Genomic DNA, 27,065 nt, shown 5'->3' on the forward strand with positions numbered 1-27,065 from the left:
TTGTAATTTTAAGTTTCTCAAAACTGCTTTTAAACATTGTGCAATGTTGCGTCCTAGGGCGAAGTGGTGGATCATAAATTGTAGTCGTCGTCATCATCATCATTATCTCAGGGTTGGTGCTGGCTTGAAGGGAAGCAAGTGGAAAGAAAACATTTGATTAGCAGATTTGACAAAATTGACTCCCAGGCAGGCTGTCCCACATTTAGTTCCTGTGTGCTGCTCAGGATGAAGGCAATATGTGTGCACAATCTTCAGTCCATGCACAATATTTAAATAGACAGTGGTAGGTCCCTGGCACCCTCTCCTCCCCCCCCCCCCATTTTGAAAACCTCAATATCTGAAAGTAGAGACATTTCGGCTTATGTTCTGTTAATATGTATGTGCCTATGTTAAATTTTTGGGACGGGGGTGGCGCTGTGGGTTAAACCACAGAGCCTAGGACTTGCCAATCAGAAGGTTGGCGGTTCGAATCCCTGCTATGGGTTGAGCTCCCGTTGCTCGGTCCCTGCTCCTGCCAACCTAGCAGGTTGAAAGCACGTCAAAGTGCAAGTAGATAAATAGGTACCACTCCGGCAGGAAGGTAAATGGTGTTTCCGTGCGCTGCTCTGGTTCGCCAGAAGCAGCTTAGTCGTGCTGGCCACATGACCCAGAAGCTGTATGCCGGCTCCCTCAGCCAATAAAGCGATATGAGCGCCGCAACTGCAGAGTCGGCCACGACTGGGCCTAATGGTCAGGGGTCCCTTTACCTTTACGTTAAATTTTAAGAAGAAACACAGTGTGAGATTAATCACTCAAACACACCTTGTCCATGTGTAACAATTACAGAGGGTGATTTTAAAAGCTAGTCCTACTCACAATAAACCTATTGAAGCTAATGAGCACAACTAACTTAGGTTCATTAATTTCAGTGAGTCTGCCCCACACAGGACTTGGTTAATACAACCCAGGAAAATTGTAAGGTACGCCATTGTTGTTAATTCCTAAGTAATCAGGTGAGTGGTGTTGATACAAGATCAGGAGAGGAGTATCTGTGCTCTCAAGGAGTCTAAACCAAGCATACAACAAAAAAGATATTAGGTGTAGAGGTAGTTTTAAAAACACAGAATCAGGAATGGAATTCAGGTCTACTTCATAGCTGTCAACTCTTCACTTTTTTTAACGGGAAATTCCCTTATTCTGAATAGGATTCCTCACAAGAAAAGGGAAAAATTGACAGCTATGGTCTACTTACCGGTCTGTGCAACTCCTCCCCCTAATTTAAATGGAAGAAACCGGATTGGTGGGCTGTTCTACTCTGCTTGGGTCACACTTTGAGCTCAGAGGTTAGGCCTCGTGACATCACAAACAGAGCAGGGTGATGTCTTGGTGACTTCAGAGAGAACACATGTTGATTTATCTTTGGATAGGAGGGGTTGTTGAGCATTTAAACTTCAAACAGCCACCAAGAAGCACAGGTTTAAAATGGCTTCCTTTAGACTCCCTCAGTGACGCAATAACTCTTATAAATTGACTCGTCGTTGGGCTGAGAGGCAGGATTTGCAAATGGAGCCCTTGCCAACCATTAAGTTGCTAGACGTTAGGGGCATCTGTTTTCGTCTCGCGTCGCCTTCTCCAGTTGCTTGGTTTCCCCTGCTTGGGCAGCTAGTGCTATAGTAAAAATGCCTCTCCAAAAAAGAAAGTCATCTGAGAATTGCTGGCCGCAGAAATCCAATGAGCGTTTTAGATCATGCCTGGCCTGTGAGACCAAGGGACTTCGTGGGCGACCTTCTACTGTGTGCTCCCCTGAGCGCAGAGTTCGTTTCATGATAGATCTGCCCGGAAGGGAGGCTGCCTCTGAGTGTGGGGATTGTCCCCCTGCTTCTCCAAGGGTTCTCTTCAAGGCTATAAAGGCCATGAAAGAAAAGGTGGACCCTAAAAAAGATACCATCGACTTAGAAACTGAGTGGGATATAACCAGTGAGGGGACAGATCTTCAGAGGGTGAGTGCCAAGCCTGAAAATGGTGAAGATGGAGAGGTTTGCATAAAAGGTAAATGGACCCCTGACCATTAGGTCCAGTCGTGGCCGACTCTAGGGTTGCGGCGCTCGTCTCTCTTTATTGGCCGAGGGAGCCGGCGTACAGCTTCCGGGTCATGTGGCCAGCATGACTAAGCCGCTTCTGCCGAACCAGAGCAGCGCACGAAAACGCCGTTTACCTTCCCGCCAGAGTGGTACCTATTTATCTACTTGCACTTTGACGTGCTTTTGAACTGCTAGGTGAGCAGGGGCAGGACTGAGTAACGGGAGCTCACCCCGTCGCAGGGATTAGAACCGCCGACCTTCTGATCGGCAAGTCCTAGGCTCTGTGGTTTAACCCACAGTGCCACCTGCGTCCCTAAATGTATAAAATGCATAAATGTACAAAATGTCTAAGAGGCATAAAATGTAACCGAACCTAATAACTGAGGCCGTATACATAATTCCCGTATACTCTGCGTTCAGTGTGTCCCCAGTGGTTTGGGAAGCGGTGTACCTATCCTATTGTTACTTCCGAAATACTGTGTTTCAATGGATGAGTTCCCCCCATCTCCCCAAACCAGGTCCGATCCAAATTGAGAAACCTGGCAGTATGTTAAAAGATGTTCCATGTACTGTGTGCGCCTTAGATCTAATATGAACTGGGGAAATGGAGGTCCTGGAAAATTGTGACGTGGGTGGCACTGTGGTCTAAACCACCAAGCCTCTTCGGCTTGCCGATCAGAAGGTCGGTGGTTCGAATCCCCGCAACGGGGTGAGCTCCCATTGGTCTGTCCCAGCTCGTGCCAACCTAGCAGTTCGAAAGCATGCCAGTGCAAGGAGATAAATAGGTACCACTGCAGCGGTAAGGTAAATGGTGTTTTCGTGCGCTCTGCTTTCCGTTATGGTGTCCTGTTGTGCCAGAAGAGGTTTTGTCATGCTGGCCACATGATCCGGAAAGCTCTCTGGACAAACGCTGGCTCCCTCAGCCTGAAAGCGAGATGAGTGCTGCAACCCCATAGTCGCCTTTGACTGGACTTAACAGTCCAGGGTCCTTTACATTTACCTTTTTACTGGAAAACCTCTGAGCAAATAGCTCGTCAAAGCCCTTACAACGACGTGGCGCACAGGTAGGAGAATGGGCTGGTCAGTGTTTAGGGTCACCATATTTCAAAAAGTAAAAACCAGGGCACGCGATTCTTTGATTGACTTGTCTAAGATCCAGGATGAAGTGCCGCTTTTCAGAAACTACTGGTTGTATGGCAGCCCTATCAGTGCTTTTAACGGGCCTGGTCAGGCCATTTGTCTTGTACTTTTATCTACAGGGCTGAAAAGACAAGGAGGCCCAAATGCTCTGAAAATCTTTCCTGTATTCTTTGAACCAGTTCTTGGCACTCAGAAGCACATTTCTCCTTCCTTCCCCCTCTGTTTTTTGTAAAAGACACAGTCTGCCCTTGTCTGCAGAGAGGACGATTTTTCTGTGACCGTCAAAACCCGTGATGAAGCGCTGAGAGAGAACCAGAAGCTCAAAGGGCAAATAAGTGCAACTGAAGAGAGAGAAAAACACAAGGTAGCAAATGTTCTTTGGGTGCTTTAGCTTTGGCCGGACTTCGTTGCAGCAAACCTACCACAATGTGTGTTTTGAAATTTCTCCTCCGCATCACCTGTCACTCCCATCCTGAGATACAGATGCCTTTCAAGTGTTAATTCCCCAAATAGAAACCTTGTCTTATTTCTGAGTAAGAATCATTATTAGAGATTGGAATCATTATTAGAGTTGGCCCCATCTAAGAAGTAAAAAAACAACATGGTGTAAGAGGATACAATCATACTCAGGGCCAGTTTAGAGAGAAGATGGATGGATTTTCAATTAACGATCCTCTTTGTTTTAAATCATTTTTAAATTTTAAATCATTCTGTCATTCCTTGTATTGGTTTGCTGATCTCATTGATGCTGTTGTGTTAGTTTTTAATACAGTGGTACTTCTGGCCACGTGACCCGGAAGTGTCTCCGGACAGCGCTGGCCCCTGGCCTCTTAAGTGAGATGGGCACACAACCCCAGAGTCTGTCAAGACTGGCCCGTACGGGCAGGGGTACCTTTACCTTTACCTTTTACTTCTGGTTACGAACTTAATTCGTTCCGGAGGTCTGTTCTTATCCTGAAACCGTTCTTAACCTGAGGTACCCCTTTAGCTAATGGGGCTTCTCACCGCCACTGTGCCGCTGGTGCACAATTTCTGTTCTCATCCTGAGGTAAAGTTCTTAACCCGATGTACTACTTTTGGGTTAGCAGAGTCTGTAACCCGAAGTGTTTGTAACCTGAGGTACTACTGTAGTTTAGATATTGATGCTTGCTATTTAGGAAAAAAATGTTTTTAATAGTTTAGATACTGATGTTTGCTGTTTGAAAATTGTTTTATATTTGTTGTGAGCTGCCTTGAGAAAACGTATGTCTTGAAAGGCAGGATAGAAATCTCTGGAATGAATGAATGAAATGATTCGGCCATTGAGGCCTGATTTTTGTTTTTCATATTGGTCTGTGAGGTACCAAGGTACAAAATCGGGAGCACAAACAATAATTTGAGGGGAAGCGGTGCTGTCAATGTTGTTAAAGCCAAGTAGGTCTCCTTTTTGGTGTCTGGATGAGAGAATACTTTGGCAAACTTTGTGCGAGCTTGGTGGAGCTTTTTGAAGGAAGAATGGGATATAAGTCTAATCCAGTTTTAAAAAATTAAACATCTCTATATAAAACAGGGGGAAGGAAGAGAAAATCTGACCAATTTGTATGTTTACCCATGCAAACATTGACAAACAGCACACAGCTGCCAATCTCATTCCCATTGATTTTGGCTCTGCACTACAGTTCAATTTTCAGGAAAGGCATTTTATAAATGCTTATTATCAGGGGTGAAGGAGATTGAGGTGACGTTCTCAGAGCCCAAAGTACAGTGGTCCCTCAGAAGTCGAATGAAATCCGTTCTGGAAGTCCGTTCGACTTCTGAAATGTTTGATTTTCAAATTGCGGCTTCCGATTGGCTGCAGGAAGCTCCTGCAGCCAATCAGAAGCCACGTCAGACGTTTGGGTTCCAAAGAACATTCATAAACTGGAACACTTACTTCCAGGTTTGCGGCGTTCAGGAGCCGAAACGTTTGACTCGCAAGGCGTTTGGGATCCAAGGCACGACTGTAAAGGTGTCGTTTGCTGAGCCCACAAAGCTGCATTTATACAGAATCAAACCACTGGTCCATCTTGCCTACCCTATTTTTGTCTGGCAGGGTTTGGCCTTTGTCTTGCCATCCAGTGTTTCAAAGGTCTTGCCAAGGATACCTGATATATCCTTGAAGTAGAAATGTCAGGAACGGAACCTGGGACCTTCAGCAAGCAAAGTAGGCCCTCTGCTGTCGCTTGTGACCCAATACCATCCCAAGTAATCGTGATTGAGACCCCCTGCTCTTTCTTTCGCATTCCCCTTTCGTACTTCAGATGACTAATCTGCGACGCAAGCTGGAAGAGTCGAAGGAAGACAATGCCAAAGTGACAGCTATGTTGGAGAATGTGTTGGGCTCTCATAACAAAATGCAGGTGGCTCTGGAGAAGATTCAGACTGAGCTGGGACGGAAGGATTCTGAGGTGGCGGAGCTGAAGAAGGACAGGTAACTTGGCTGCCTACTTTGTATGGCATTCAAACACATTTAGTGGGAACTTAAAAAAAAACCCCCTGAGTTGGATAATATAAGGGGGGAGATGAGAATTGCAGACAATAATATAAGGAATCATTTTGGGGGGAATCATTTCAAACTATCTGCTTTTTTATGAATGGTCTTCCCCGAAACACTGTGTGATTTATGGTCTCCATTTAAAAATAAGAAACTGGCTGCAGAGTGGGTAGAAATTGTGAGAGAGGTACTTAGCTTCAGATAGATCAAGATCAAATGAGGGAATGATGATAACCATTGACTAGGCTGAAAATGAATGGAAGAAAGACAAGGGACCTGGAAGGGGTCTCTCAATACGTTTGAAGAAAAGAAAAGGGAAAAGGAAAAGGTGGAACTTGAATGCTGTTTGTACTGATGCCATTGGAAAATTCAGGAGTAATTAATTTGGATGCTTTATGTAAAATGAGAAGTATTTGCTTTGAAAGCAAAACAGTACAAGCCATTGCTTATCTAAATGACAGTTTATTAAACCATAACCTAGTGCTGTGTGTGAACCCTGCCCAGCAGCCTAACATGTTTGTTCAGCACCATGAAACCACAGTCTGATGCCTTGGTGTGTTGCTGACGTATGAACCCTGGTTTGCTTTAACCACGGCTTGGTGTTACGGCGTTAGTCCTAGCCTTTGGTGTGTCTCCCCACCTCGGAAGCTTGGCAAACTACAAAGGCACAAGGAAGCAGCAGCTGGAAAAACAATTCAAACTTTGAAGAAACAAGCTATGGTTGGATCGTCTGTGGGGCAACTCGTGGTTAAAATGTGGTTTGCTAAGCAAACCACGGCTTAGCATTATGTGCAAACCAAACCATTGTCTGGGAATATTCAAGGAGGCTTTCAACTGTGTATGCCTCAAGAGCAGAGTGGAATTAATTCAATCATAGTTGAGGCTCTTTTTTGATGGAAGAAAACATGGAGGAAGCTTCCCTGTCGCCCTTTGCCTTTGTTTGTTCTCTCTTGCATCGTCTCTTTGCTTCCTTTTGCAGGACCCAAAGCCAGCAAAGAATTCTGATGCTAGAGGCAGAGCTGGAGGAATGCCACAGCAAAATGACCTTGCAATCTCAACACAGCTTTAAGGTAAAAATCAGCATCTTCCAGTGGCTATAATAGACTAAAACCAGCAATAAATTCAGCGTGGATGGCCTGTCTGGAAGGATTGCATCCTGCATACTAGGAACAAAGTTCATTTGTCCGTAAATAATTGGTGTAATTAGTTTGAGCATAATGTATATTTGACAACTGACTGTTCATTTTACTGGGTTTTTTCCCATCCATGAAGCCATTCCCAGATTAAGAGTCATAGCGACAGCTGCATAAGTTGTTTAATCATCTGAATAAAATTGTTGTTTGTATGTTTCATAAAGAGAATCATTTCTACCCTGTGCTTTTTCTCCTCCTAAAAGATGGAAACTCTTTGTAAAATTCTGGAGGCCTCTAAAGCAGACAACAAGAAACTTGCCCAAAATTTAGAGCAAACTCTACAGACCAATAGTGCTCTGCAAAGCAAGCTTATGCTTATTCGAGATGAACTGGAAAGCAAAGAAGCCGAGTGTCAGGAACTAATGGAATGCAGGTAAGACTTAGCTAGGCAGGAGATTTTGCCTTTCTAGTCTGAACAGCTGAAGTCCGGATCTGACTTTTAAGGCAGTAGAAACTTGTTACCTGCTGAGCCATCAACTTGGCAAGGCAGGGCCCTAAATGTGCAGAGGGGGTCTGCAGCTTTGAAATTTGTCTGAGGAACCCAGTCTCGATGGAGAATGAATTGCAAAGGGAAGAAAAAGGATTTAACCTCCTTCCGTCGGCCTGTAAGACAGAGCTATTCCGCCTGGCTTTTAATTTGAATTCAGCCTGATCTTTTATTTCCCTTCCCTTCTCTTCCCTCCCCCTCCCCTTTTATGAAGATCACCCGCTCTGAGACCCCACAGCTAATTCTCCCCTGGCCTCCTCGCTAGCCCAAGTAGGAGCAATTCAGCCAACTAGCCCTGGGGATTATCTAATTGATTTTTGATTTTTATTGTTATTCATGTTTTTATACTGTATTTTATGCTGCTTTTATAATTAAGTGTTTTAAATTTGTTGTTAGCTGCCCTGAGCCCAGTTTTTGAACCGGGAAGGGTAGGGTATAAATAAAAAAATATTATTGTTATTGTTATTGTTATTATATTTGGGAAGCATCAGTGCTGCATGTTTTCAGACTTTACTTTCCTGAAAGAGCGAGCGACCTCCTGTTAATCTATTTCCCTCTGCCTTGCTAAAGGGACCAGTTAATTGAGGAAACCAAGTTGGAAGTAAAGTTGTATGCAGATCGCCTTGAGACTCTGAAGAAACAGTTTCAGACTGAACGGGAAGTAACCAAGAAGGCTGCTCAAAAGGAATCGGCTGAGGTGTGAGGAGGTGGAAGAGTTTTGAGTTTTTCTCGGTGGTCACGGTTGCACGTAAATGCTAAGGTGAAAGTCCTGGCTTCATAAGCCAGGATATGCACGGACTCCCTTTGGGCAAGTAACTGAACAAGCCAGGATTCAGCACTTAGCCATTGCTTCCTGTTACGTATGAACCTGGAAAACTCTGGTTAATGGCTTCCAACCAAGCCAGCTTTAAATCATAGATCATTCTCCCCACCCTCACATTCAACTTTTGATACTCTCTCGATATGTTGTACCTCTCCCTTCACTCTTCTTTCCACCTTCTTACCCAAGTTGATGGTTTTCTTTGTGTGTTCTCTTTCTAATTCTCCTAGAATTGTTCTTCCTTTCATTCTCCCTTTATTTTTTACAAAATACAAACATACCAGGAAGGAAATAGAATGCATTTTCTTTATATTAAAGAAATGAAAAGCTTTTATCCTATCCAGAAACTGAATATTTTCCCATATATATGAGTTTCCAACTCTCAATAAATAAATGTGCTTAGCTGAGTCCAATATTACTATAATAAGTTAATTTCAGCATAAGTGCCATGGCTCTGATTTTCTTTTCCTCTTTTGCTAACGTCCTTTAACCCTAGCTTGCACATAATGCTAATTGTTGTTTCTTAAGCTGTGGCTGAGCATTTGTTAAACTGGCTGCTGGGCAGTATTCACACATAACTGGTTTGTTTACTGTCAACAAAATAATAATTCGAAGCCACGGTTTGCTGTTGGCTTACTAACCATGGCTTGTTTGAACTGTGGCTGGGAATTGTGAGAACCCAGCATTGCCTCTTAAGACGTGATAAAAGAACAGGTGGAAAACAAAACAAAGTTGGAGAAGTAAGCTATTGTTCGTTGGAATTTTTGTGAGACAGCTCATGGTTAATTCATAGTTTGTAAAGCAACCCACTGCTTAAACAACCATGAGCAAAACGTTTGGATGGAAACTGCTCCTAAGGGAAGCAAAGAGGGCTATGATTAGAAGCAATGCCCCCCCCCCCCCGACTTAACAGCCAGTTATTTTATTTTCTAGGTTTTGTGGGGGTGTATAGAGGAAGATGGGACGCGGGTGGCGCTGTGGGTTAAACCACAGAGCCTAGGACTTGCCGATCAGAAGGTCAGCGGTTCGAATCCCCGCAACAGGCAAACGGTGTTTCCGTGTGCTGCTCTGGTTCGCCAGAAACGGCTTAATCATGCTGGCCACATGACCTGGAAGCTGTCTGTGGACAAATGCTGGCTCCCTCGGCCTATAGAGCGAGATGAGCGCCACAACTCCAGAGTCGTTCGCAACTGGACCTAACATTCAGGCCTACCTTTACCTTTATAGAGGAAGATAAAATGTGTGTTCTTTCCCTGGGGTGGCATTTTCATTCAGAGAGGTGTCAACCAAGGTTCAAATGGCAGACTTTTCAATATCTTTTGGCACCATGGATATATACACCCCTGTGAATTTTCATGAGGCTGCAGCTGGCTAAAATCACGAGAACATTGATAGCAGCTTTGAGACTAGGTCAGATTTTTTGTCCATCTAGCTCAGGGTTCCCCAAACTTGGGTCTCCAGATGGTTTTGGACTACAATTCCCATCATCCCTGACCACTGGTCCTGCTAGCTAGGAATGATGGGAGTCCAAAAACAGCTGGAGACCCAAGTTTGGGAAACCCTGATCCAGTTTACCCGGAGTTTTAACCAGGGACTTTTCTTACTCTCAAGAAATAATAATAGCCCTAGAGCAGGGGTGAGGAACCTGAGGCCCATGTATCAAACATGGCTGTCCAAGCCCTGCCCACCTGGTCTGGTGACTCTACCTGGGCAACACCTCTTCACCCAAGTCCCGCCTCCTCTGGCCACACCCATGTTTGCTTCTGGCCCTACTCATGTGGCCCCTGGGCTGAAAATATTCCCCCTTTCCACCAACAAGCCCTGGACAAATGGCCTTCAGGATAGGAAACCAAGACCTGGAAAGCTCTTGGGGTGATGGGAGCAGAACCGTCGTTTAGAAGTGAGTGTTGAGCCCCCTTTTTTCTTCTTCTTGAAGTGAGCATGAACTTGCCCTTTCTTGGTGCCCTGTAGCTGAAGAAAGCCCTGGAGGAGGCCTGCACTAAATCTGGAGAAATGTCACGCCTTAACAGGGAACTGCGGGCAAAGGTTGCCGAGCAGGAGGCAGCGCTGGCCAGTCAGAAGGAGAAGCTGAAGAGACAGAAAGCGTTAATCACGCAGTACTTCAATGCCAGGACTAACAATGCGCAAAATGCAGGAAGGATAAAGGTGAGCCGGTGTGCGAGGGTGTGGGTGTGTTTCATGCAAAAAATAATTTATACGCCCATCTGGCTGAGTTTCCCCAGCCACTCTGGGCGGCTCCCAATCAAGTGTTAAAATCAGTACAGCGTTAAATATTAAAAACTTCCCTGAACAGGGCTGCCTTCAGATGTATTTTAAAGATAGGATAGCTGCTTATTTCCTTGACATCAGATGGGAGGGTGTTCCACAGGGTGGGTGCCACTACCTAGAAGGCCCTCTGCCTGGTTCCCTGTAACCTCATTTCTCGCAATGAGGGAACTGCTAGAAGGCCCTCGGAGCTGGATCTCAGTGTCCAGGCTGAACGATGGGGGTGGAGACGCTCCTTCAGGTATACAGGACCGAGGCAAATGATTTTAACACAGCCTGCAATCTACCATTTTGAAAGTTGCCCTCTCCACTCCTCAATATCAAACTGATACCGGATAGATAATTGAAACGGAGACTTCAAAGGGACCTGTTCACTGTGTTCCGGGAGGAGAATGTGTTTAGCCAAGTTTCCATTGCAACTGCAAACCAACTGGCTCCTGCTAAAGTAGATTAGTGCTTGTTGTTGTTTAGTCGTCTAGTCGTGTCCGACTCTTTGTGACCCCATGGGCCAGAGCACGCCAGGCACCCCTGTCTTCCACAGCCTCCCGCAGTTTGCGCTACACAGTGCTAAATTTGCACTGATACGTAATCTCTTAAGTTTCCTTTGCATTTTCAGCACAGATAAAAGCTGGTAAGTCAGTGTCTTCTATTGGATCAGTGCCGGGGAGGTAGGAATTTGGCTTTTTCATTTATATATGCTCTTTGGAAACAGGCAAAAGGTGTGTGCTCCACATCCATAGAAGCAGGCTTGATAGGCAATTGTGGCTGGATTTTTAGAAATTGCTGCATTAAAAGTATTAAGTACAGTGGTACCTTGGTTTGCATACGTTTTGGATGACAAACACGTCAAGCCCGGAAGTGTGTGTCACGGTTTGCAACCTTTTTTTAGATGACAATTATTATTTTTTTGGGAGGCCCCATTGGCGAAAGCGCGCCTTGGGTTACAACCTGTTTTGGTTTAAACTGACCTCTGGAACGGATTACTGTTGTAAACGATGGTACCACTGTAATAAAACATGGATCATCATTACTCTCATTACTGCAGACCATTGTTACCTGCTTTTCTCACCAGGTACCACTTGTCAAATGATTTTGAGGGAGTAGGAAAATTTAAGGATAAGTTGCATCTAGGGATGGGTGCCGTATTGATATATCGCCCCAAACCCGTTTGAAGTCCATATCCTGATACTGATTTCATAATTTTTGACCTGGCAATGTATTTCGAATCAAGATGTATGTGTGTGTTTTGCAAAAATCGCGATGTGGGAAAAACTGTGAAGTCAGCCAATGCCTCTACATAGTTCCATCCTTATTTCAGATGTTGTGATATATCGGTACAGTGGTACCTCAGGTTACATACGCTTCAGGTTACAGACTCCGCTAACCCAGAAATAGTGCTTCAGGTTAAGAACTTTGCTTCAGGATGAGAACAGAAATTGTGTTCTAGCGGTGCAGCGGCAGCAGGAGGCCCCATTAGCTAAAGTGGTGCTTCAGGTTAAGAACAGTTTCAGGTTAAGTACAGACCCCCAGAACGAATTAAGTACCGTATTTTTTGCACCATAACACTCACTTTTTTCCTACTAAAAAGTAAGGGGAAATGTCTGTGTGTGTTATGGAGGGAATGCCTACGGGTTGCACGCCTACGGATTTTCCTCCTCTAAAAACTACGTGCGTGTTATGGTCGAGTGCGTGTTATAGAGCGAAAAATACGGTACTTAACCTGAGGTACCACTGTATATCGCAATGTTTAGCTGGTGATATATCACGAAGCTGAAAACCAGATATTGCCCAGCCCTAGGTGCAACAAGGAATTTGCTTAGGGCCGTCAGTGCTAGCGCTTAAAATTCCTGGGCCTTTAGTTGACTGTCCCCATGATCTGCCTTTGCCTCATAGCCCTTTTTGCTGCTCAACGCCCTGTCCCACTTTTTAAGCCCAAGGGGAAGCAAGACGACAGCTGTGCAACATTGCTTTATTTTGGAGGGCAGTGCTATAGCCTCTCCCTCCTGGGCTTACTATTTGTGGGCACAATCCAGTGAGATTTAACTATACAGTGGTACCTTGGGTTAAGAACTTACCGTATTTTTCGCTCTGTAGGACGCACTTTTTCCCCTTCAAAAATGAAGGGGAAATGTGTGTGCGTCCTATGGAGCGAAGACACCATAGCCCCGCGACCCTCTCCCGGCTGGAGAAGTGACGCGGGACTATGGCAGCAGCCTCTCCGCTGCGCCTTTCCGCTGCCCCCAGACCTGCTCTTTGGGGCTGGTGGTGGGCTTCCCCCCGCCAGCCCCAAAGAGCAGGTCGAAAGGAACCTGAAGCCTGGACAGCGAGAGGGGTCGGTGCGCACTGACCCCTCTAGCTCTCCAGGCTTCCAAGGTAGCTGCCTGAACGCACCTTAAATGGCACCTTGTTTTAGAGCGGGAAAACAAGAGAGGGAAAATTCTCCCACTCTCTGCGCAGAGCTTCCTGCCACTTCGCTGAAGGGGCGCTGGTCAGAGAGCGGAAGAATTTTTTCCCCTTGTTCTCCCCCCTCTAAAACGAGGTGCGTCCTATTGTCCGGTGCGTCCTATGGTGCGAAAAATATGGTAATTCGTTCTGGAGGTCGGTTCTTAACCTGAAACTCTTCTTAAACTGAAGCACCACTTTAGCTAATGGGGCCTCCTGCTGCCGCCGTGCGATTTCTGTTCTCATCCAGAAGCAAAGTTCTTAACCTAAGGTACTATTTCTGGGTTAGTGGAGGCTGTAACCTGAAGCATCTGTAACCCGAGGTACCACTGTACTTCCTGTTGTTGAATTGCATTAGAACAAAACTTCAGGAGAGAGGCAGGCGCCGCTTAATAACTGTATTCTGTCATGGAAGCAAGGCATTTTCTTGGGACATTCCTCTATTCACTTTTGTGATTTATTTCCAGGAGATTGAAACGGAACTGAGGCAAATGGAAGAGATGAAGCAGCAGTACCAGAAGAAAAACCACGAGCAGGTAGAATCTCTTTTCTGTGCAGCAGCTGGGACTGGAGACCAGATTGAAACGCGTGCATGGGGTCACGGGATCTGATATCTTTTCATGCCATAGTCCCTTAGGATCAAAGAATTTGTCGCTGAGTTAACAACCCTGCAAGGCGAGATGCAGCAGCTAGCCAGAAATCAGCAAGCGATGGAAACGGAAAACAGAAACCTTGAGAACCAGCTGGTCGCAGAACAGAAGCAAAGGCAGCGGATTCAGGAAGAGTGTCAGGTAATGGCGCCACGGCGCCTCCCAACTAAAGGGTTGCATGGCGATTCCCGCCTCCCCCCAATTGGAATAAATAAAGACACGGGACACCATTGATTAAGGTTAATGGGCAAAAATTGGCCACAAGTTTATTGGTTACAGGTAAGAGCGGTATTGGCTTAGGCACTGGTCCTATCAGACTATCCGGCTTCAGCCTGTTAGCATGAAAACTGGAAATGGGGGGGGGGCCCTGGGATGCACATCACTAGGAACTCCCCCAGGGGTCACCGCTAGGGGGTGTGCTTTTAGGCCCTGGCCGCCATAGGTTTCGGATGAGGCAACGCCCCCCGGAATCCTTTACCGGATTACCCTTAAATATTTGGGGGAGGTGATGGCGCTCCTCCCTCCCCCCGCCCCATCTACATAATAATACCCCTACCAATGCCTAACTGCCATAACCAAGAGATGTTGTGACGATTTGCTACGAGAAAAAAACCCAATGGCCAGTGCTAATTCGCCAAGTGGAAAAAAATCCTACCAGGTCCCTTAACGGCGACCAACCGAAGTCCAAAGCAAGGTCAGAAGGAAAACCTAAAGGGTGGGTGGGTGGGTGGGAAACCGAATCTGCAGCTGGGACGAAAAGGGGAGATCCCAGGGCCCCCCCAGCCTTTAATGACCCAGGCCACGCCCCCGGAGCCAGCTGATTGGCTGGCTCTGGTGCTGACGCGGCCCGAGGATTCCCCTGATCGCGCGGTGCTGCAGCCAGCCCTGCGCGATTGTTGGGGGCGTGAGCCCGCAGCAACACCACCTCCTCCTTATGTCAGAAGTCGCTTTGTGGGTGCTGAGCACACTTTGGTATTTGTCTCCATGGCAGCAGCTGCTCAGGCCAGTGAGCTTCTGTTTTCCAGGTTGGGGGTGGGGCATCTAGACCTAAGAGCAAATTGCTCTGCAGAAGAATGGCAAATGATTTCATTCTGACTTTTCCGTAACATTCAAGGCTTTGGAAGACACAGTCAGGCACTTGAAGAAATGCAAAGAGGAGACTGAACAGAAATTGAAAGAAGCCAGCAAAGAGTCAGAACATGTAAGTATCAAAGCAGAGAGGGAGAGGGATTGCCGTGTCAGTATAACACGACAGTATCGCAGCTGAGCAGCGAGGTGTAACCGTATCAAAGAAAAAGAGAGTTCAGTATGATAGCTGTGGAGACTTCTGAGCATGCGAGGGGGAATTCACATGAAATATACACACACTTGTATGAATTTTGTTGCAAATCAGCTGGAGGTGACACATTCCCAAGAGCTGTGCCTCAGATTACAGCACTGCTGTTAAGTCCTTACTGTGCAAAGGATGGGTGCACAATTTCTCGTATTCTAGGCTACTCTACATACAACTATATTCACTTTACCCAGTCCTGCCTAACCTTAACATCACAAAATATTAGTTACGCATTTGCATGCTAACATTGTAATGTTACACAAATGTGCACTCTGGTTTTCACAAAACCTATTTAATGGTCTTGCTTTCATAAATGATATTATTGTTTTGTTAATTAAGTTGCAAGCAAGATATTTAAGAGGCTGAGCTCGGTAGGTACAGTAAGAGGGGTCCTTAAGAGATGATAAGCATTTATTTTGCTTTATATAACAATAATACAAAACGGGATCCGAACCTGTTTTGGGGAGTACGATATATGTCTGATCCTTATCAGACTTGTACTGATGACTGGGAACAAGGAAGGCACCTCATGATGAATTAACCTGATGTCTTTACAGAAAGACATTCAAAGATGTAGAAACCTTTTGACAAGGTGATTTGTTTCAAAGGATCCCTGGACCATGAGGTTGGAATGTAACTGAGTTTGAATGCCTTCCCTGCTGCAGATAACTGCTAATCTTGAGGAAGCTCACCACTGGTTCAAGTCTAAGTTCGATAGTCTGCAGCGTGAACTGGTGAAAAACAGGCAGAAGAACCTTGGAGAATACTTCTGTGAGGAGCATGAGAAAGAGGTCAGTAAGGGAACACCTTCTGCAGACAAAAAGGGTGTCATGGCATAGGCTCGCTAATGGTTTCTTCCCTTGTTTGTGCTGCTGCTGAGAGCAGTAGTACACTGGGAGTGCCTGTAAAAATTCAGTTTTATGTGCTATGAAAGATGGTTGCAATCAATCTTTATGCTTGTGCCAAGAGACCTCAAGATTTGTTCGTTTTTAAAATGGCAGTGTGAGGAATTCATGAGAGAGCGCCCTTTTTTTACTCATGGCTCATTTTACTAGCTGTCTGGGGGAAGAAATCCAACAGGTGAAGCTTTCTTAAGGTGGGCTGCCAATGTCCTTCATTTCATGTGCCTTCCAGAGGCATAGAGGCTTCCAAGAGGAAGGAAGTTGGTACCTTAATTGGAAGAATAATCATAACAAATGCAAAGGATTGTAGATGTTGAAGCTTTTATCAGCTTTCTTCCTCAAACCCTTCAGCCTCCATCCTCCATGAGAGACAGCCCCTCACTGAAAACTCACCTCTGTTCTGAACTTAACAGATTATCTGGCTGTTCCAGATATTTATTGCTGGACTGGCTTTCCTCTGATAGATGAAGGCATCCGCTTACTAGATTAGTGGATCTTAGAGGTTCATATGTGTTTTAGGCGTAGCCAAGAGTTACGACCTGGCCCTATCAATCCAAAAGGCTGATCTGTTCGTCTTACATCAATATTTTCTCTTGCATGTTCTGTGAGTTACTTGCTGCTCGGACTAAGCATCCTATGTGTCAACAGGAAAGGCCGACCAAGCTTCCGTCTCAGGCATGCCTGAAGCGCTGGGAGACCAAGAACCACCTGCAGTTCATCAAGAGGAAATATCTAAGTGAGCTGAACAAGTGAAGGGCTGCTTTGCCAGGAGGTTCCAGGCTGCAAGGTATAATCCTGTACCTGTGAACACCACTTCTCAGGCTGCCGGTGATGCTATACCTAGGCAGAGCCTAAGGCTGGACCTATTATGTGAGCATCCATCTACTTCCTGAAGCTAGCAGAGGAAGAGCTCCTGTGTGAACTAGCTGTGCTCTATAGGAATGAAGAAAAAGTCCTTTTTAAAGAGTGTATGTATATATATATATATATATGCACACACAAACTTGACTGGCAGCTAGGAATCCTCTAAATCTTTGGGTTCAGCTTTCTGATTCTTATAACGCCTCTGGGGAACTTTCAAACTGTTTTATTAAAAAAACTGTTTCTACAGCCCCCCCGCCCTGCTAAATGCTTCCCCCTGGGGTCTTTAAATCCCTGCAATTACATGTCTACACACAGTGAGGGGCAAGCTTGTGCCAAATACATGCACAAGCAGCCCAGAGGGTGTAACTGCTACAGGATAGGCTTCTCTGTAGGTAAAGGCCTTGGGGACTTTTGGAAAAATAGAGCTGAATCCTAAAACGGGGCAGTGTCGTAGGTTATTTAAACGCACCAATGCTGGTTTCTGAAATGTCTATGTCTCCCTTCATCAGCTTGCCATGTTCCATGGGATAGGACTTGTATGTTGAAGGGTAGCTTTGAGCAAGTACAACTTCTCCTGCTGTAAAAGTGCGGTGCTTGCTGAAAATGTTTTCCTTCTAACATTACTACTCAGACAGTAACAGTCCGCAGCTATATCTTGCAGGGGGAGCAAATATGATGTCGTCAGGATGGTGGGCTCGAACCCACATCAGCCTCAGGCAGCATGGACGACAGGGCAGGAATAATGGGAGCTGTAACCCAAAACATCTGAACAGCACTATGTTGGCTATTCCTGCTATGTACTGAACCTTATCCTCTTCCCTGAGTATCACGAGGTTGTGGGTGCCTTGCTCTGCTCATTAACTATTAGGTAAGGCAAACCCAAAGGCACAAAACAATCCAGTATATCATTGGTGATGAAATATTATGCGAACAGTGATTACTCTAGTCTAGAATCGTTAAAGTGGAAGGGGCAGGTGACAAATTCACAGAGCTAGGAACAGTTGCTTGGGCCTCCAAAAGGAAGCTTAGGTACCAAGCAGAACTGGCCTCAGAGCCACCCTAAATCATGGGCAAGAATGTACTGTACTTCTGGTATCTTTCCTCTTGTTTTTGACCACTACCGTGTAATATATAAATCTGATGTGTGTGTGTGTAGGGAGGAGGGGCGTGTGTGTATTTAAAAATTAAAGCATACTTCTTGTTTTCTACAACAGTCTGTGTTTCTCTCCCTGTTGAACAACCTCTTCTTCCTCTTTAAGCTGTAATACATGAAAATGAGGTGAGCTCACCTGTAGGACGACATGTTGCGTATACGAGAAGTAATGACAGTTGGAAATATAGTAATGTATAAATTTAATCAAACAAGCCTTAACTCCTTTCTGGAACCACAATTTTTTTTAAAATCAGCGTCAAGCAGCCAATAACTCGTTTATAAGAGCAATATATATATGCAAAGGACAGGGTAGAGGGAATAAGAGCTTGTGACGGGATAGTTTAAGACTGCAGTCCTGTGCATAGGAGTGGTTGTAGATACCCTTAATAATAATAAAAATATTTATATGCCACCCATCTGACTGGGTTGCCACAGCCACTCTGGGCAGTTTCCAACAAACTGAAACACATTAAGACATCAAATATTAAAAACTTCTATACACAGGGCTGCCTTGTTGATTGTTTTTCTGAAGGGTAAGTAGACCAACACTACTTTGCACTATACTGGCACTCAAGCACGGACTGGTAGAGTTAGAACCTTACAGCACAATCCCGTATATGTCTGCTCCGAAACAAGTCGCAATGGGTCTTACCTCAAGGTGAGCAGGTTATCGCTTTAGTTCAAGCTATCTCTGTGTCTCCAGTTTCAGAAAAGCAAGAAAATGGTTAGACTTCACAGACAAGTTCACATGGGTGCAGACAAACAATACAGTAACTTCAGAATCATCTTAGTAATGAACCGTTGGACAAACACGCACACAGAAAAAGGATCCAAAGGTTTCGCTAGGTTCGTTGATTATGGGGTATTCCCGACAAAGAGGACTAATGTATGTTAAATATCCTTGAAAGAAGGCAGCTGATCTTCTTCCACTGAAGAGGTAGAGGCCTTTTTGCTGGTAAGTTATCTAGCACATTTCGTTTACTCGTGCTCTCTCCCAATTGTACATCCTGAGCAAAATGTCCCAAATTCCATATGCTTGGCTATTAAGATATGCGACTTACTCAGTTCACAATGTGTATGTTAAAAAACACTGCACGTTCCAGCACACCTGTCAGGTTGGGGTCAGTGTCACGCCTCAGATCTGCTCAATCCGTAGCAAGGATCCTCTTTGCGAAAACTTGCACCATCTACTTGCCTGCTTCACGTTCAGCCAATCCGGAGAAATCTTTAAGCATAGGTTTGCCCGGTGTCACAAAGCCTCTGATCCATGAAAGGCAGCAGCCTATTACCAGGTTCCTCAAAAGCAAGGAAAGTAATCCATCTGATTTTATTCAATTAGTTTTTGATGCCGGCCTTCACCTCACACAATTCCGTACGTGTACAGCATTTTCCGAGCCATTCTAATATTTCCACTGCTCTGGTAGATGAGTGATAAATTGAAGGCAATATCCCTTCGCAAGTCCGTCTGGTCTGCTTCTATTCCCTAGTTGAGGGAAGAAAAACAACTTGCCTGAACAAGCGCAACAGAAGGGGTACTTGTCACATATTGCATACATGACAATCCAGCAGTTTTGTTTTGTTTTTTAATTATTTTTATTGAATGATTTTATGTTCCAAAAAACAATACAGCCATACTACCACTAAATATAATTAAGAAATAAAAATTACATACATCAATATTTAGTTTATTTGTTATTTACAAATAACAATTCTAAGTTTCAATTGTAATGGGCTAAGATTTCCATACATTACCTCTAGGACCAGAGGGGGAAGCTCCAGTGCCTTCTGGTAATAGTGAATTGCCAAATGTACCAATCCCAGCTGATGAAGGCCACGGCCTAAGTTGTAAAAAGATTCTTGGCAGGAACCACGGAGGCTCAGATATTGCTGGAGGAACGAGAAGCCCTGTGTACAAGGTGGGAGAGGGAGAAAGGTCTCATGTGAAAACCAGAAATTCTAAGGAAGAAGGAACAGTAAGTCATATGTAGAGCTGCCTTTGCCCCCAGTAAGATTTCTTGCCCCCACTTTGAATACAGTCGTACCTTGGAAGTCGAACAGAATCCATTCCAGAAGTCTTTGAATTCCAAAATGTTTGGAAACCAAAGCACGGCTTCTGGTTGGCTGCAGGAAGCTCCTGAAGCCAATCGGAAGCCCCGTCAGATGTTCAGCTTCCAAAAATAGTTCACAAATCCAGAACAGTCACTTCTGGGTTTGCAGTGTTCGGGAGCCAAAACATTCAGGAACTAAGCTGTTCCAAAACCAAGGTACGACTGTACTTGGAATGAGAATGGAATTTTAAAACCAGCCATTCCCATGTTGCTTAAAAATGTTGTCCAAGATTAAAACAATCTGAAAGAGTCAAGAGCAGGTTGCAATGGAAGTCAAAAGGATTCCCAGGGTCATTCTCTCTGGATGAGCAGGCGGCTGTTTTTAAGTCCACCATTCTCCCAACTCTCAAAACTAGGACTTGGTCAGATGCTAGCATAGAGTACAAGGATGAGGAGTTGAAGAAATCAGATTGACTATGGCCCTAGGAAGAGAAAACACAAGCCCCTCACCCTGGATCCTGCCCAATGCTATCTGCTCTATCTGTAGTCCATCTTACATTGCATTCTGATCATTTTGTTTGCTTATTGGGTCTTTTGGGAAAAAAACCACAAAGTGGCAATTCCAATACAAATGTTTCTTCTCTCTGCATCCTGCCCCAAATCTTAATACATAACTATACTTGCAGTCCCAATTTGTTTGGGAAAACGAAGCAAAAAACCCTGGCAAAACGTTATTTCTTCCAACGTAGGAGAATAAAACTCATGGAAAAGTTCTTTAAAACCATAATGATAATTACCAGGCCAAATTCACTTGACAATGCTTGAGTTGTCAAGTCTCCAGTCTCCCTTCTTTTTTAACATGCGCATTTTCTCTTTTTTTAACATGCCCATTTTTTAAAAAAGTCTCCCTTCTTTTTTAACATGCCCATTTTCTCTTAAGAATCTCAGCCTATCCCTGTAACCAAGGAAGCCAAGAGTGCCTAACTATCTTGTTCCCCATGAGCACTGTGAATAGTGCTCATTCTGCTGGAAGAATTACATCCAGAATGGGATTGATCGCTGTGATTTCAGACTTAAATCCAGAAGGGTGGACCAGCCACATCCAAATGTAAGAGACCAACGGAACAAAGAGAACTGGATTAAATAAAACACAAGAGAAGGCAAAATACACACTCCTCTGCCAAGGTGACAGACAAGCAGTAGAACAGACTTGATATAATGTACAGTATTTTGTTCTGTCAGCTATTCCACTCAGAGAAGGCTAAAAATCCAAACAGGTAAATAGTTTTCAAGCTAATTAAGGTAGAATACAATCCAGTCAAGGTGTAGACGTTTTCATTCTCGTTAGCTGGAATGGGAGAGAGTTAAGCTCACATTCATCAAATCGTCTCCAGTAAAAATCAGTGGGACTTAAAAAGTGTTTCACTGGGACTGGATTGCATTCCATCTCTATATATGTTAACTTAGACTTTAGGCAGTAAGCTAGGAATCTTAAACAGCAGCAACATTTTGTTAGGTTTCTGTTGACATATTCAAAACAATGTACATATCAGTCCTAAGTATTCTCTACTCGGAAGTAAATCCCACTGAGTTCAATGAGATTCATTCCCAAGGAAGTGAAAATAGAACTGCAGCCTTAATCTCAGGGCATTTAGGAGTTATAAAATCAATATAAGGGAAGAAAATTCTGCTTTGGTTTTGACTGGGGAAAAGGCAGAATAAAATTATTATGTAGTTAAGAAAAACGAAGCCTACAGTGGTTTGTTTTTAGTACCTCCAGTACAATTTGTGTGTTAAGAGACCTACGGTTGCAAAGGTCTGTTTGCTAAATCCCAGCAGAAAATACATTCTGGGTGCTCATAGCTGTGGTAGAAAAATGGTATAGAGGTGAAACAACACAAAATGTCTGAGGCTATTTGCCCACGATGTACTTAACCCATATATTCTCCACAGCAAACCAAGTGTCTAAACAGAGAGCCATACGTGTGTGTAAAACTGTAACAAGATGATCAATAATGACTTCAAAGTAAGCTGCATGAAACCATTATAAGACCCATTTCAACCCTTGCCGCTCAACATGATATAAATAGATAGATAGATAATAAAATTTATTATTTATACCCCACCCATCTGGCTGGGTTTCCTCAGCCACTCTGGGCAGCTCCTAACAGAATATTAAAAACACAATAAAACATCACAGCATGGGAACATGCTATGCAAGCATGTGCTACAAAAGAGGAAGAGTGGGATAAAAATAAACTCACCTGTACTATAAGTGCATGCCTTTTTAACACATACTTCTGAGAGGCCATGTGGATGAAAGTCAGGCCTATACAAAGGCTATAGAGAGGCTCGCTGGGATTACTACGGAAAGCTTGTACGTACTGCCCTAGGAGGAAACAGTGAATGGCTTTGAAATACTGTTTATTAAAACCACATGCTTAACAAAAAGGCTTTCGAATACTTCCATAAAGAACACATCTCACTGAAGTTGCCTTTGCCTGAACCCCATCTTCCCTAGCCACTCCACTATTCAGCAGGAACCGCTGACCTTCAGGGGAACTTTTTCAGCAGGGCTCCTACTAGGGAGGAGATGGAGGTGGCAAAGGGAACATAACAGCTCTGTAATCCAACCCATGGATTTCTTACATATGTGGATTACACTGTTTTTTCAAGCATCAGATTCAGTGGAATCCCTACTTACGCAGGGGTTCTGTTCCCAGCCGCCCATTCTGCCTCCACACCTGCCCCCTTTTGGCGCCAAAAACAACACACGTTGTTGTCAGTGGGAGTGCATGTGCTGATCACACAGAAGTGGGGAAACGCCTGCATTCTGCTTACGGTTCAACTTGCACAGCTCGTGAGTTACAAAGAGTAACAGCAAACTCCTTTTCATTCCTGACCATAAGTTGCTGTGCTTTTTTACTTACTAAAAACTCCCTATAGATTCTTCACAAATGTTCACACACATATAGGCTCTGCTTAACAATTATTTAGCTAAATGATGAAAGCAAACCAGCATCACCTTTCACCTCTACTCTGAGGGGCAGCTGTGCAACAAAAGCACGCAGCTTCATGCGGCACTTTAAAAGGCTAACGGATTAATTATGGCAAAGGCTATTTTGGTTTAGAGTCTTGTTTATCAGGTATCTGCCTAACAGGCAATCGGTTTTGACAATGCTCATCAGATCTGAATGGATAAGAGCTTCGTGAGCATACCCACAGACATGCAGCCTTCTGCAGGGCTTCCAGTGGCCTAATCAGGGACATTATCTAAGCCCACTCACTCTCTCAAGCATTGTTTGTCAAACCTCGGTTCCCAGCACTTGTTGGACTAGAACATGGGTAGGCATGTTTAGAAGGCCCCATCGCCTTCTAAATCCGGCCCACAGACGGTCCGAGAATCAGCCTGTTTTTACATGAGTAGAATGTGTCCTTTTATTTAAAATGCACCTCTGGGTTATTTGTGGGGCCTGCCTGGTGTTCTTACATGAGTAGAATGTGTGCTTTTCTTTAAAATACATCTCTGGGTTATTCGTGGGGCATAGGAATTCGTTCTTTTTAAAAAAAAAAATAATCAAAATATAGTCCAGCCCCTGACAAGGTCAGAGGGACAGTGGACCGCCCCCCTACTGAAAAAGTCTGCTGACCATTGGACTAGAACCTCGATCAACCCTGACCACTTTGATCAACCCTGTTAGCTAGGGGTGGATGATGGGAGTTGTAGTCCAACCATGTCTGGGGAACCAAGTTTGAGAAACGCTGCATTCTAAAGCAAGGGTGGAGAAGTTCAACATCACACACTTTCATCAGAGGTTGCATTTGTGATGTATATCAAGCAATACTAATGTTCTCTTACCAAGAGCATGCTTAAAGCTACCAGATACGAAGGCATTGTGGCCATTCAAGACGCAGAGCGCATGATTGTCAGGGTTCTTCAGCATCAATCGAAGGCAGAAGCGATGATGCCGCACATCTTGCGAGTGCATGGTGATTTGGTTGAAGATATTCCAAAGCTGAGGTTTGTTGACATGTTCCATGACCATTATCCTATGGAGGAAGCAAACACCAGTCAGACTGCACACAGTGACCAAAGGAATCGTTCTTTAATCACTAAATACAAGATTCTGGTTCAGCTGCATGCCAGACAGGCAGTGCTATTTGTTCAGTCAACCTTCAGCCCAATGAAGCCCTTCGGAGCGACTCACCTGATGTAATTGTAAGCTTTTCGGAAATTCTTGTCCAGGATTGCAGCCGAGAGACCAAAGTATTCCAGTTCTTTACGCTTCTGCCTGTCGTCGTAGAACGAATAGTATTCCAGCGAGGAGTCCACTAGGAGTTCTGCTTCCTTGTAGCGAGAAAGATCGCACAAAGCATAGATTGCCTTCAGAAGGAGGCTCCACCAGTCGTCTTTCGTCAGCACGCTTGTAAGCACCACAAATATTGCTGCAATAGAATTATAAGCAATATCTTAATCCATTCAGAACATCAAGAGCTCATCATTCAGTATGACAAATCTCAGGGCGGAAAACAAAAATAAAACCTAAGGCGATAAAAGCTACAAATAAAACTATCTGAAGGAGGCAAGCCTACTGTTGGCCGAAATAATCTATAGACAATTGTTTCCATAACATGCCTGTCAATAATAATAATAATAATAATAATAATAATTTTTTATTTATACCCCGCCCTCCCCAGCCAAGGCCGGGCTCAGAGCGGCTTACAAGCAATAATAAAAACAAGATGAATGATTACAAACTTAAAAACAAAAATAAAACACAACAATTAAAATAATGGAATATTAAAATGTAGCCTCATCGCAGGAGGAGAAGGAAAAGAAGGGGGGGAAAGAGAGAGAGAGGGGGGGGAGGGAGGGAATCAAACTGGCTCCAAGCCAAAGGCCAGGCGGAACAACTCTGTCTTACAGGCCCTGCGGAAAGAAATCAGATCCTGCAGGGCTCTGGCCTCATGAGGCAGAGCGTTCCACCAGGCCGGAGCCAGAGTTGAAAAGGCCCTGGCTCTGGTTGAAGCCAATCTAACTTCCTTAGGGCCCGGGACCACTAGGGTGTTGCTATTTATGGACCTTGAGGCTCTCCGTGGGGCATAATGGGAGAGGCGGTCTCATAGGTACGAGGGTTCTAGGCCATGAAGGGCTTTAAAGGTCAAGAGCAAGAAGAAAACCTTCTTCACAATGGCATCCAACCCAGTTGACAGAACTACCAGGTAGTTATCCATTCTTGCAATTGAAGAGCAGAAATATACCTTTGACAAACATACACAATTTAAAAGATGTAGGCCTCTGCAAAACTCCAGAACAACACAGAATCAGAACATTACAGGACAGAAATAGCCTAGCCTCATATATCAGAGGTTGGATTCCCTACCTTCACAATACAAGGAGGAGGAGGCAAGAGGCAATTTTATCATGCCAAAAGTGCTTTCTGGGACAAAGCTCTTCTTTAAAAAAACACATACAAACACACACTGCCGTTACCTTTTGCATCACAGTTCGTAGTTTCCTGATCATCGTTATCGGATATTTTATCCCTCGACACTTTAATAAGATAGAGGTGCCTTTCACCAGACTTGGAACTAGATATTAAACACACCTGAGCTCGGTTCATGGCAACCTGGAAGACAGTCAAGGAGAGTCTAAAGATGTTGAGCACATTGGAAGCTAGTTGAATAGCCATGCTGCAGTCAATTTCATGGCTAGGTACAGACAACCGTTTTAACTTGTGAAAGTATTCCAAACTCAAGCTGAAAAGTCTGCTGGTGCCGAATAAGGTTTATGTAAAATAAATAAAACTGGTGTAATTGAATCAGATAGCTGTCAACAGTTGAACATTATCCACAGGTTCCTGTTGCATGAAACCAAAGAAACTGGGCCCAAACAAGGGGTAATGTCTATAAGGCGGTCACCAAACACAGCACACGTTCTTTTAAAAATAATAATAGCAATTTCCCAGTTGTCATCATGTCCATAAACACTTAATATCATGTACTTAGCAGGGGTTTTTTTAGACAAGATGTGAAAGAGGAGATTCAATAATTCGCTTACCTTTAACAGCATGGCTAACATGGTGAGCAATGAATCAACGTAGCCATATGTGTTGCCTTGAGAGTACAGCAGCGTTGAACGATGAAGCAGCAGTTTCAGTTCCTGAGCGCCACATGGAGATAGTTAGATTGCACAAAGTCCTCTCTTCCATCTATTAGTACTTTACAAACATTAACAATAGACTACTGGCATTAGAAAGAAGTTTGTCCCCTTCCATCCCCCAATGACTTAGGGACCAGAAAGAGAATAATATTTTTACTTGCAACAGCTATTGCATTTATCCATATGGTAAAGAAAACAGCTGAATTACACAGCACAGCATCTTCCAAATAATTTAAACGCAGAAGAGCAATGTAAACAAGAAAGCTCAAGAGACAGCAAGGTGGATTGTAAAAATGAAAGGAGAGGGTTAGTATTTTGCCCTGTTCCTAATAAGGAGATGCAATGACTGTTGGCTGCAAACCACAAAAATCTGCCTGACTGCCAAGATCAGAATTCTCAAGTCACAATCTCAATGTCAATGCAGGAAGTAGGAACAGTTGTCTACAATTGTTCCCTTTTGTGTGCTTCTGACTGCCTGGCTGAACAGATCTCATGCAGCGCTGAAGTGCTGGCCTGTCCACATGGAGATGCTGAACTGCTGGGTGCGTGGCGACTGCGCAGATGCAAAAGGCAGCTCAAGCCGATCTCCTTGGAGAAAAGGTTGAGATAGGAATGCAATAATAATAATAATAATAATTTATTATTTATACCCCACCAATCTGGCTGAGTTTCCCCAGCCACTCTGGGCGGCTTCCAATCGAGTGTTAAAAACAATACAGCATTAAATATTAAAAACTTCCCTAAACAGGGCTGCCTTCAGATGTCTTTTAAAAAGAAGATAGCTACTTATTTCCTTCACATCTGAAGGGAGGGCGTTCCACAGGGAGGGTGCCACTACCAAGAAGGCCCTCTGTCTTGTTCCTTGCAACATCACTTCTCGCAATGAGGGAACCGCCAGAAGGCCCTCAGCGCTGGATCTCAGTGTCCGGGCTGAACGATGGGGGTGGAGACGCTCCTTCAGGTATAGAGGATAAATAAAGTAAGAGACAGGCAGGCAGGCGGGCAAAGGACA

At 44.4% G+C, this 27,065-nt stretch overlaps 2 protein-coding genes across 4 annotated transcripts in view; one reads left to right on the top strand and one right to left on the bottom strand.

The window, feature by feature from the left end:
- The window catches only part of CCDC150 (coiled-coil domain containing 150), a 51,508-nt gene extending 33,423 nt beyond the window's left edge, over positions 1-18,085 (top strand). The window contains exons 17-28 of one of the 3 annotated variants that reach the window (XM_083706053.1): positions 3,436-3,564; positions 5,480-5,649; positions 6,692-6,782; positions 7,109-7,278; positions 7,963-8,089; positions 10,184-10,378; positions 13,408-13,476; positions 13,570-13,731; positions 14,705-14,791; positions 15,589-15,714; positions 16,474-16,612; positions 17,904-18,085. In XM_083706053.1, coding sequence (XP_083562179.1) covers positions 3,436-3,564; positions 5,480-5,649; positions 6,692-6,782; positions 7,109-7,278; positions 7,963-8,089; positions 10,184-10,378; positions 13,408-13,476; positions 13,570-13,731; positions 14,705-14,791; positions 15,589-15,714; positions 16,474-16,578 — 1,431 coding nt within the window. In that variant the 3' untranslated portion in view covers positions 16,579-16,612; positions 17,904-18,085. Of the gene's footprint in view, positions 1-3,435; positions 3,565-5,479; positions 5,650-6,691; positions 6,783-7,108; positions 7,279-7,962; positions 8,090-10,183; positions 10,379-13,407; positions 13,477-13,569; positions 13,732-14,704; positions 14,792-15,588; positions 15,715-16,473; positions 16,936-17,903 lie in introns of those variants that run through there. The other 2 variants (XM_083706052.1, XM_083706054.1) reach the window with 2 other exon arrangements.
- The window catches only part of GTF3C3 (general transcription factor IIIC subunit 3), a 28,080-nt gene continuing 19,040 nt past the window's right edge, over positions 18,026-27,065 (bottom strand). Inside the window, exons 12-18 of the mRNA XM_083707971.1 lie at positions 25,952-26,053; positions 25,385-25,520; positions 24,099-24,336; positions 23,750-23,940; positions 22,155-22,279; positions 19,595-19,747; positions 18,026-19,325 (exon numbers count right to left, since the gene is read on the bottom strand). Coding sequence (XP_083564097.1) covers positions 19,203-19,325; positions 19,595-19,747; positions 22,155-22,279; positions 23,750-23,940; positions 24,099-24,336; positions 25,385-25,520; positions 25,952-26,053 — 1,068 coding nt within the window. The 3' untranslated portion in view covers positions 18,026-19,202. The remainder of the gene's footprint in view (positions 19,326-19,594; positions 19,748-22,154; positions 22,280-23,749; positions 23,941-24,098; positions 24,337-25,384; positions 25,521-25,951; positions 26,054-27,065) is intronic.

This window comes from Podarcis gaigeae (assembly GCF_964106915.1).
Source record: "Podarcis gaigeae genome assembly, chromosome: 1".
In the NCBI taxonomy this organism is placed as follows: Eukaryota; Metazoa; Chordata; class Lepidosauria; order Squamata; family Lacertidae; genus Podarcis; species Podarcis gaigeae.